At 47.4% G+C, this 12,231-nt stretch overlaps 1 protein-coding gene across 1 annotated transcript in view; it reads left to right on the forward strand.

Moving 5' to 3' along the window:
* The window catches only part of LOC142310252 (corticotropin-releasing factor receptor 1), a 354,952-nt gene that overhangs the window by 330,638 nt on the left and 12,083 nt on the right, over positions 1 to 12,231 (forward strand). The window contains exons 8-9 of the mRNA XM_075347744.1: positions 9,709 to 9,769; positions 11,354 to 11,426. Coding sequence (XP_075203859.1) covers positions 9,709 to 9,769; positions 11,354 to 11,426 — 134 coding nt within the window. The remainder of the gene's footprint in view (positions 1 to 9,708; positions 9,770 to 11,353; positions 11,427 to 12,231) is intronic.

The raw sequence follows: 12,231 nt of genomic DNA on the forward strand, positions 1-12,231 counted from the left end.
GCTTGCAGCATGTTCTCTTTGGGAATAGCAATGCTGACATTAGTGGAATTGAGTGAATGATTAACAGATAAATGTAAATCTAATCAGTATTTGGATCAACCATCTTTAGCTTTCAAAATAGCATCAAAGCATCAATTCTTCTAGGTACACTTGCACAGTTTTTGAAGGAACTGAGTAGTTAGGTTGTTCCAAACATCTCAGAGAAGTAACCACAAATCATCCTACAGAACTATTTTAGATAATGACTGTGGTACCACCTAAAATCCATTACTTTGTGCAAGTGTACATAGAAGGGTTGATGCTGTTTTGAAGACAAAGGCTGGTTACACCAAATATTGATGTGATTTAGATTTCTCTTTTGTTCCTTCTCCTTACATTTTAACTATTAAAGGGGTTGTCCACTACTCGGTTCCGGGCAGTATATGTCTTGGGAATGTCACTGGGGTGGCCGTTGCCCGGTTCCGTGCCATGGGACCTTTTTGTAATGGGGTTATATTTACAGGGGATTTGGTTAGTGTTCATACGTGATGCCACTTGCGGTGTTGCGGCTATAGGTATGGAGCCGCCGCTGCAGAATGTCACTACTGGGGCTGGTGTTAATTGCAGCCTGGATGTTAGACCATCCACAAGCAGGGCTGGGCCCCAGAGAATGGCTGATGTGACGGGCGTCGGAAGAAGGTAGTCCACACAGAGGTATAGTGCAACTGGTTTTTACTCACTGCTGGTTAGTGGTAACTGGTTACCCGAGGCCGGCTGGTTTAACCTCCAGGTCCCCTTCGTCCCAATGCCAGTTTAGCATTCTGGTACCTTCTTCCCCTGCACCTGTCTCTGGTAAATGGGTCCCCGTGGCGTAAAGCAACAGGGGGTCCCTGTCCGGTGGTTTGTCCACTTCTGTCCAGCTGACGGTAGCGTGAACCCTGTGGGTTGGAGTCTCTGGTCCTGTCCCCAGTTCTCCCTTTGCTACTGAGTCTTCAGATTTTTAGGTTCAGCGAGGTCCTTGATGGTCCCCTCGCTGTGCAGGTGTTAACAGGTCGACTTGGAGCTCTTTCCTGTCCTAGGGTCCTGTACCCCGTCAGTGCGTAGTTCCGGGAGTACTCCACCGGCAACTACTCTCCTGGGTACCAGGTTACCGTTAACCCGAGTCAAAACGTCTCCTCACGTCCACCTTCACTCCTCTCCTACTCTGAGACTCACTATTGTCCACAGTCTACCCCTCCCACCTCGTCAACTAGTGGACTGGATTGGCTCCACCTCTAGGCGGCCATCCATTGGTCCGACCCTAGCTATGTACCATTGTATGGTGGATTGTTGGGGAAAACTGAGATTACCTGGGTTTTTGTTGTTACCGGCACTGGTCTCCCGGGCCCTAGGGAGTAGGCCCTGCATCTTTGTGGGGATGCAGAACCTTGTAGCACCCTGGTGGCTTCAGGGGCACTATATCAGCAGTAGGGTCCTCCTCTGTCTCCTGCTATAGCATTTCATGTCATTCAAATGTCGAGTTTGCACTGACACTTATTCACCCTGAGCCTACAGGACAGTTTGAATTTCTTTTGAACTTGATTGGGACCCAGCCACTCTCTGCCCTTATTCAGATTGAGGTCTGTTGATACATGGTGAGGTTTTAATATTAGAGAATGTAGGTACTGTCCCGATTGGGTACACTTTATCGCGGTGGGATGGCTTTACGCTTTTTTGATCAAAAATAGTGTTTACTAAGTACCCTGTGTTTATTTATATGCATCATGCTTTTAATTAATTACAGCAGGGTATATGTTTACATTATTTTCATCTTTGTTTTTTTATGTCTTATGGCCAGTGTAAACATGAGCTTACAAACTGCATACACCAACTCATACTCCGGCTCACATTTTTATTTTCTTTTGGAACTTGATTGGAGCTGGTTATCCATCATCCGGACTATCCTGCATTGCATCCTTTCATCAATTTTTCTCTGCTATCCACATAAAGGGAGATTAGCTTCAGTGCCATGGGTTCAAAAAGTCTTGATTATGTTGCACATCGTGGACAAAGAAACATAAAGATCTCTGGAGACGGACTTGTAACCTTAAGATTGTTGATATTTTTCAACAATTTTGCTTCTCAAGTCCTCAAACATTACTCTTCTCCTCTTTCTGTTCTTCATGTTTAGTGTGGCATACAGACACACAATGCAAAGATTAAGTCAACTTCTCCAGTTTCTATTTGGTTTCAGGTGTGATTTTCATATTGCCCACATCTATTACTTGCCACTTACTTGCCACATTACTTGTGAGTTTAAACGAACATCACATGCTTGTAACAAAGTTGTTTACCCACAATTTTGACAAGGTGCCAACAATTTTGTCCAGACCATTTTGGGGTTTTTGTTTGAAATTATGTCCAATTTGCCTTTTTTCTGTTTTTTTTTCTGTTGTTCCAATACACACAAAGGAAATAAATCAAAAAAGGCGGATCCCCAGCACAAAGAACATCCATAGAAACTTGAAATAAAGCTAAAATTTCATTTTATTCCAATAATGGTTAAAAAAAAGGGGGAAGAAGGAATAAAACCTAACTCCTCCAATGTATGCGTTTCAGATGCGAACGAAATAAACATGGCTACAAAAAAACATGTATAATTGCAACAATTTTATGGGAGAAATGCTTCATTTTCTGGAACAATTTCAATGGTGCCAACACCTTTGGACATGACTGAATATATTGTGAGGTAGCACGGTCGGCTGCGCAGCAGAAGACACGGGATCCAGGCATTAAGGTTCACAGCACACGGTTTTAATGTCCAAACAAAAGTACATAACACAATACATGTGCCTCTCCAGCAGAAAACTCAGGGAGTTCTGTTCACTCCCTCACACCCGGCACACCTACCCTTGTTCCTGATTCTATTTAACCCTTCCTTCAGCCTGTAGGGAAACAGGATTAACCCTATAGTGGATTTACTTTCTATCATGGAGTGAGCACAACCGGGGCGAGACATACCGGCCGTCATAGATAACCCCGGTCACAGTCTCACATACCCCCCCCCCCTCAGTTCAAGCGTGCGGGGTTGAACTCCAGCCATCAAACACGGGCCACGGGACAAGGCATCGGCGTTGCCCTGCAACCTACCGGCCCGGTGTTCAACCGTAAACCGGAAGTTCTGCAGAGAAAGGAACCACCGGGTAACCCGGGCATTCCGTTCCTTGGCGGACCTCATCCAGACCAGTGGAGAGTGATCCGTCACCAAGCGAAACTGCCGTCCCAGCAGGTAATAGCGTAGGGACTCCAAGGCCCACTTGATCGCCAGGCACTCCTTCTCCACTACGCTATAATTCCGCTCGGGAGGGGTGAGCTTCCTACTCAAGAAGGTGACGGGGTGTTCCTCCCCCTGAACCACCTGAGACAGCACTGCCCCCAGGCCGACCTCCGAGGCGTCAGTCTGTACAATGAACTCCTTCCGGAAATCAGGGTTGACCAGAACGGGCTGTCCGCACAGGACCTCCTTCAGGGCCCGGAAGGAGTCCTCGGCCTGCAGAGTCCAGCGCACCATGACTGACTTCTTGCCTTTGAGAAGGTCCGTCAAGGGGGCTGATAGTCCCGCAAAATCCTTTACAAACCTCCTGTAGTACCCCACGATACCCAGGAAGGCCCTAACCTGCTTCGTGGTCAGGGGTCTAGGCCACTTCTGGATCGCCTCAACCTTGTTAATTTGGGGCTTAATCACTCCTTGGCCTATCACGTAGCCCAAGTAGCGGGCTTCCGTGAGTCCCAATGCACATTTCTTGGGATTGGCTGTCAATCCGGCTGTTCGAAGCGCGTCCACCACCGCTTGTACCTGTTCCAAGTGGGTCTGCCAATCGGAGCTGTAAATAATGATGTCATCCAGGTATGCTGATGCATACGCCTGGTGGGGTTCCAGCACTAAGTCCATCAACCTCTGGAACGTGGCCGGAGCGCCATGTAACCCAAAAGGCAAGACAACATAGTGGAAGAGACCCTCCGGCGTAACAAAAGCGGTTTTCTCCTTGGCGGACTCCGTTAGTGGCACCTGCCAGTACCCCTTGGTCAGGTCGAGCGTGGTAAAATATCGCGCCTGTCCCAGCCTATCAATCAGCTCATCCACCCGGGGAATGGGGTAGAGATCGAACTTGGATATTTCGTTCAATCTCCTAAAGTCATTGCAGAACCTTAAGGAGCCATCGGGTTTTGGTATTAGGACAATCGGACTAGCCCATTCACTCCGGGATTTTTCGATGACCCCCAGGCGTAACATTGTCTTTACTTCCTCCGATATGGCTTGTCGTCGAGCCTCCGGTACCCGGTATGACTTCAGGCGTACCTTCAGGTGGGGCTCGGTGACAATATCGTGTCGTATCAGACTGGTCCTACCGGGCAGCTCGGAGAAGACATCGGGGTTCTGCTGAACCAACCGTCTGGCCTCTCGCCTCTGTTGCTTGGTGAGGGCTTCTCCAATCCTTACTTCCGGTTCGTCCTCTCCGGAGGTCGCTGGAGCCAGATGTGAACGACCCGAAGAGGAGGGAGGTGGGGAAAAAACAGCCATCAGGCTTTCCCGTTCCTGCCAAGGTTTTAATAGGTTGACATGGTATATTTGTTCAGGTTTCCGCCTACCGGGCTGCAATACTTTATAGTTAACCACCCCGACTCTTTCCTTTATCTCGTAGGGGCCTTGCCACTGAGCCAGGAATTTACTCTCCGCCGTGGGGATTAATACCAACACCCGATCCCCGGGTTTAAAGGTCCGCGCGGTGGCTTGTCTATTGTAGCGGCCGCTTTGCGCGGCCTGAGCCTCCTGTAAATGCTCCTTCACAATTGGCATGACCGCGCTTATGCGGTTCTGCATACCTAAAATGTGTTCGATCACACTTTTATGGGGGGTGGGCTCTTGTTCCCATGTTTCTTTTGCCAGGTCCAACAATCCCCGGGGATGTCGCCCGTATAACAATTCAAAAGGCGAAAACCCCGTGGATGCCTGTGGCACCTCTCGTATGGCAAACATCAAATAGGGAAGCATCATATCCCAGTCTTTCCCGTCTTTTGAGATCACCCTTCTTAGCATGGTTTTCAGGGTTTTATTGAAACGCTCGACTAAACCGTCCGTTTGAGGATGATTCACAGACGTACGCAACTGCTTGATCTGGAGTAGCCGGCATAGCTCTTTGGTCACTTTAGACATGAATGGGGTCCCCTGATCTGTAAGGATCTCCTTGGGCAACCCCACCCGGCAGAACACAGCAAACAACTCCCGAGCTATAAGCTTTGCTGCAGTATGTCTGAGAGGTATCGCCTCGGGATACCGGGTGGCATAGTCAACGATCACTAGGATGTGTTGGTGCCCTCGAGCGGACTTTACGAGGGGCCCCACCAGATCCATCCCTATCCGTTCAAAAGGGACTTCTATAATGGGTAACGGTACCAACGGACTGCGAAAATGGGTCAGGGGTGCGGTAAGCTGACACTCCGGGCAGGTTTCGCAGAACCGTTTTACCTCCCCAAAGACCCCGGGCCAATAGAACCTTTGCAATATTCGCTCCTGCGTTTTCTTGACCCCTAGGTGGCCACTCATCAGGTGTTTATGAGCCAAGTCGAGGACCCGCCGGCGATGCGGCTGGGGCACCACCAACTGTTCTACCCCCACGCCCCGTATTTCATCTACCCGGTAGAGTAAATCCTGCTTAAGAGCGAAATGGGGGTACCTTACCTGGGCACCGGGCAGCTGTGCCACCCCGTCAACTACTGTCACCCGACTCCGGGTATGTATCAACGTAGGGTCCTGGAGTTGGGCTGTCCCAAACGTATCCGGGGACGCCTCCAACTCCGGGATGGGCTCGACCGTCTCAGCCTCTCCTGCCAATACCTCTAGGGGCGACCTACCGGGTTCACACTCTGTCCCTATCATGGTGACCCCTACGGCAGGTGTCCCGGATTCAGGATTGTAGGGCTCAGGTCCCGGACCAACCAATATCTGAGGGGACTTAGGGGGTCCTTTCCATAAAGTCCAAAAATAGGGCAGATCCCTTCCTAGGATCACGTCATAAGGAAGAGTGTTAAGAAGTCCCACCTCATGTTGCACCTGACCGCAAGGTGCTGTGATGGTGACAATCCCCGTGGGATAGTCGCGGCGGTCCCCATGTATGCAAACCACCCCCACGGTGCGTCCTGTGGCCTTTACTTTAGCCCTCAAGGTGGATCGCACAAGGGTCACTAAGCTTCCGGAATCCAACAATCCTGTAACCGGACATCCATTCACCTGTATTTGGCACAAGTGGGGCTCCGTCTCTGGGGAGACCAGGTCAGCGGTACACACCACCTGAGCATACATTGAACCCCGCCGGGTAACCCCACAATCCATGGGCTCCGTGGTGAGTGGACACTGGGCTTCCATATGTCCCACCCGCTGGCACCGCCAACATCTAATGGGGACGGAAACCCCCTTGACGGGTTGTCGTTTAGGGTACAGAACCTTCCGGACCTCAGGAATGGCGGCCGCGGCCTCAGACGGGACGGTAGGGGACTCCTGCACCGTTGTCAGCGGTGGGTCCTTGGCCCTAGGCTTGGAGGGGCCGGACCGACGGGCGGTACGCAAAGTCTCAGTGTCCCGTATCAAGTCCTGCGTAGCCACATGCCGCTCTACCAGGGACACTAATTGGTCCAGGGTACTCGGGTCACCCTGTCCTACCCACCGTTGAACGGTGACGGGTAAAGTGCGCACAAAACGATCCACTACTACCCTTTCCACCATTTGCGCCGGGCTCAGAGTGTCAGGCTGCAACCACTTTTTTACAAGATGCAACAAGTCATAGGCCTGGGAGCGTACGGGTTTGGCTTCCTCATAGAACCACTGATTTACCCGCTGAGCCCGTACATAGGTATTCACCCCCAACCGAGCCAGTATTTCGGCTTTCAGGGTCACATAGTCAATGGCGTCCTCGGTACAGAGGTCCAGGTACGCTTTTTGGGGTTCCCCCGTCAGATAGGGCGACAATACCTCAGCCCACTGCGGGGTCGGCAGCTTTTCCCGCTCGGCCACCCGCTCAAACACCGCCAGGAACGCTTCCACATCATCACCCGGGGTCATCTTTTGCAACGCTTGTCTCACCGCTTTCCGGACGCTGCCGTCGTCACCCGGTCCCAGGGTTGTTGCTGCCGGTCCGGCACGGATCGACTTGGCCAGGAGAACCATCTGTTCTTGGTGCCTTTTTTCCTGCAATTGCAAGGCTTGCTGCTGACGTGCATTGGCCTGATCCATCTGTTCTTGGAGTTTTTTTTCCTGCACTTGCAAGGATTGGAGCAGGTGTGCATTGGTCTGTTGCTGCTGTGCATTGGTCTGTTGCTGCTGTGCATTAGCCTGAGCCAAATGCTTTAGTATGTCCTCCATGGCGTCGCCGGGTTTGGGCTGTAGTATAGCCGCTCGAATCCAGGACATGCGCAGCTGGGTCACCAGGGATGGATGCTACACCTCACCGGCTGTCATGCCCGCCGATTCTCCACCATATGTGAGGTAGCACGGTCGGCTGCGCAGCAGAAGACACGGGATCCAGGCATTAAGGTTCACAGCACACGGTTTTAATGTCCAAACAAAAGTCCATAACACAATACATGTGCCTCTCCAGCAGAAAACTCAGGGAGTTCTGTTCACTCCCTCACACCCAGCACACCTGCCCTTGTTCCTGATTCTATTTAACCCTTCCTTCAGCCTGTAGGGAAACAGCATTAACCCTATAGTGGATTCACTTTCTATCATGGAGTGAGCACAACCGGGGCGAGACATACCGGCCGTCATAGATAACCCCGGTCACAGTGTCACAATATAAAGTATGTGTATATATACTGTATATACTCTATATATATATATATATATATATATATATATATATATATATAAATATATATATATATATATATTTATATATATATATGTTAGGTTCAGAAATATTTGGACAGTGACACAATTTTCGCGAGTTGGGCTCTGCATGCCACCACATTGGATTTGAAATGAAACCTCTACAACAGAATTCAAGTGCAGATTGTAACGTTTAATTTGAAGGTTTGAACAAAAATATCTGATAGAAATTGTAGGAATTGTACACATTTCTTTACACACACTCCACATTTTAGGAGGTCAAAAGTAATTGGACAAATAAACTAAACCCAAACAAAATATTTTTATTTTCAATATTTTGTTGCGAATCCTTTGGAGGCAATCACTGCCTTAAGTCTGGAACCCATGGACATCACCAAACGCTGGGTTTCCTCCTTCTTAATGCTTTGCCAGGCCTTTACAGCCGCAGCCTTCAGGTCTTGCTTGTTTGTGGGTCTTTCCGTCTTAAGTCTGGATTTGAGCAAGTGAAATGCATGCTCAATTGGGTTAAGATCTGGTGATTGACTTGGACATTGCAGAATGTTCCACTTTTTTGCACTCATGAACTCCTGGGTAGCTTTGGCTGTATGCTTGGGGTCATTGTCCATCTGTACTATGAAGCGCCGTCCGATCAACTTTGCGGCATTTGGCTGAATCTGGGCTGAAAGTATATCCCGGTACACTTCAGAATTCATCCGGCTACTCTTGTCTGCTGTTATGTCATCAATAAACACAAGTGACCCAGTGCCATTGAAAGCCATGCATGCCCATGCCATCACGTTGCCTCCACCATGTTTTACAGAGGATGTGGTGTGCCTTGGATCATGTGCCGTTCCCTTTCTTCTCCAAACTTTTTTCTTCCCATCATTCTGGTACAGGTTGATCTTTGTCTCATCTGTCCATAGAATACTTTTCCAGAACTGAGCTGGCTTCATGAGGTGTTTTTCAGCAAATTTAACTCTGGCCTGTCTATTTTTGGAATTGATGAATGGTTTGCATCTAGATGTGAACCCTTTGTATTTACTTTCATGGAGTCTTCTCTTTACTGTTGACTTAGAGACAGATACACCTACTTCACTGAGAGTGTTCTGGACTTCAGGTGATGTTGTGAACGGGTTCTTCTTCACCAAAGAAAGTATGCGGCGTTCATCCACCACTGTTGTCATCCGTGGACGCCCAGGCCTTTTTGAGTTCCCAAGCTCACCAGTCAATTCCTTTTTTCTCAGAATGTACCCGACTGTTGATTTTTCTACTCCAAGCATGTCTACTATCTCTCTGATGGATTTTTTCTTTTTTTTCAGCCTCAGGATGTTCTGCTTCACCTCAATTGAGAGTTCCTTAGACCGCATGTTGTCTGGTCACAGCAACAGCTTCCAAATGCAAAACCACACACCTGTAATCAACCCCAGACCTTTTAACTACTTCATTGATTACAGGTTAACGAGGGAGATGCCTTCAGAGTTAATTGCAGCCCTTAGAGTCCCTTGTCCAATTACTTTTGGTCCCTTTAAAAAGAGGAGGCTATGCATTACAGAGCTATGATTCCTGAACCCTTTCTCCGATTTGGATGTGAAAACTCTCATATTGCAGCTGGGAGTGTGCACTTTCAGCCCATATTATATATATAATTGTATTTCTGAACATGTTTTTGTAAACAGCTAAAATAACAAAAGTTGTGTCACTGTCCAAATATTTCTGGACCTAACTGTATATATATATATATATATATATATATATATATATAAAGTCCTGTGTGTATTTTCATATTATATAGATAGATAGATAATTAGATAGATATAGGAAAGGTTGACGATAGTGTGAAATAATCTTCATTCTTTTTTTCATTGTAGGTATACCATTCCCCATCATTGTGGCATGGGCCATTGGCAAACTTTACTATGACAATGAAAAGTAAGGAATGGTGATTGGCGTAAAAATGATTCTAAAGGAGACTTTTATGTTTGCGTTGTACTCATTATTTAATTTGCACCTTTTTATGTTTAACTGGTTTTGACTGTTTTTCAGACAATGGTTTGGTTTTTCTTATTCAGATGTTTTAGCCAATATATTAAGGGTACTTTACATGCTACGACATTGCTAGCAATTGCTAGCGATGTCGAGCGCGATAACACCCGCCCCCGTTGTTGTAACGATATGTGGTGCTCGCTGCCGTAGCGAACATTATTACTATGGCAGCGTCACACGCACATACCTGTTCAGCGACGTCGCTGTGACCACCGAACAATCCCTCCTTCAAGGGGGAGGTGCGTTCAGCGTCCCTGCGACGTCACAGCTACGTCATTAAGCGGACGCCCAATCAAAGCGGAGGGTCGGAGATGAGCGGGACGAACATCCCGCCCACCTCCTTCCTTCCTCATTGCCGGTGGACGCAGGTAAGGAGATGTTCCTTGTTCCTGCGGTGTCATACATAGCGATGTGTGCTGCCGCAGAAATGACGAACAACATCGTACCTGCAGCAGCAACAATAATTGAGATTAGGGGGGAATGTCACCGATTAGCGATTTTGAACATTTTTGCAACGATTCAAAATCGTTAATAGGTGTCACACGCAATGACATCGCTAACGCGGCCGGATGTGCGTCACAAAATCTGTGACCCCAACGACATCGCTTTAGCGATGTCGTAGCGTGTAAAGCCACCTTAACTTGTGACTTTTTGAAATTCCATCCAATTTTTGCACAATTGTACTCCAGTATTATACTGGAGAATAAAATCTGTCTAATTTTGTGTCCAGTTGAATACTAACGTACTGCATTTTAAGGATTACGCAACTATTTTGCTCTAAGGAGGCATAAAAAGCGTGAAAAATGTAAACAAAAGAGAATCTTTGATTTTGTGCAAAATTCATTAACCCATGTGCACCGAGAATTTGGTACTAAAAATGGCAATGAATACCTTGAGACAAAAAAAGAGTTACGGTACTTTAAAAAAAAAACACAAACATTTTCAATATGGGTCACTAAGTAGAGAGAGAGGATAGGTCATAATCAGAGTTTAATGATTAAAGGGGAATACCAAGTTTGGGAGTTATCACTAGAGAATAACTTCCTGATCACTAAGGGTCTGACGGCTGTGAACCCCACCAGTCCAGAGAATCGGGGATTCTGAAGAGACCCATGTGAATGGAGCAGTGGTCAATGTTGCGCATATCCAATTTATTCATTGATAATGGACCACTGTTATTTGGCACTCACAGGGGTTGGTAAACATGTCTGGCATAACTTAGGATACTTTTCTAGTATAAATTATGCGGATTTTGCTCAGTGGACCCCACAACGCCCCAACCAGCGCAAGGGCCACTCACTGTGGTGGAGCTGGCTGGGACAGGCGTAAAAACACAGAAAATCGATACTTTTTCGCTCAAAAAATTGTGCAACATTTCAAGGTGTTTTATGTAACAGTGCTCCTTCATGAATCACGACCTGAATATTATTTCAGAATATTCGATATTCATGTGTATTCATTTATCTTCAGATGCTGGTTTGGGAAGAAGGCAGGAGTGTACACAGATTTTATCTACCAAGGCCCTGTCATTCTCGTGCTTCTGGTAAGGACACAAACTACTGTCATTTCTGAGCTGGCATAGACAAATATCTATCTATTATTCATTTTGCATGTCTAGCAAATAGCTATAATGCATTCAGGTGTGTACAGAGAAATGACTAAGCCCCGAACATTGAAAATCTGTCTGTCCAAATCTACATCATCAGGCTGACTACCCAGTATCTACTCTGTGGATGATGTAATGTCTGCCCTATTACTAAACAATTACAGTCCACAAATAGAATATGCCATAAATGTCTGATAGATGTAGGACCAGTGCCTATCTCAAGAATGGGGGTCCTCACTTCTCATGCAATGGGTAACAAAGAGATGACTACTTCGGATGAGCAAACCCGAACTGTAAAGTTCAGGGCTCGTAATGACACCTAGTGTCCAGTGCTCAAATCGAAACATGGAGTTCTCACAGAAATCTGTGGTCGGGTTCAGAGTTTGATGCTGAATAACGTTTGTTGAATGGCTGCAGCCTTTCAAATCAACAAGCTTTTCAGCTGTGGGCACTTCCAAAGCCATCACAACCATGTCAAGTATTGGCCTGGCTGTGATTGGCCAGCGCACCACATGACCCGGCCTGAATAACCATCGAAGCACGGGTGCGCCGCTATTTCACTCTGACGAAGGGACAGGACTCTGCTTGAGTGAAGTACAGTGTTAGGTTACTCCTCTTACTCCTCTGTTTACATACTCATAAAACAGGCTCTGGTTGGCCACTCTGCACCAGGCTCTGTGGGGGTGCACTTAAAATAGGCTCTTTGGGGAATCTCTTAAAAAAAGGCTCCGTGGGGTTCTCT

Source organism: Anomaloglossus baeobatrachus, chromosome 5, assembly GCF_048569485.1.
Source record: "Anomaloglossus baeobatrachus isolate aAnoBae1 chromosome 5, aAnoBae1.hap1, whole genome shotgun sequence".
NCBI classification, from domain to species: Eukaryota; Metazoa; Chordata; class Amphibia; order Anura; family Aromobatidae; genus Anomaloglossus; species Anomaloglossus baeobatrachus.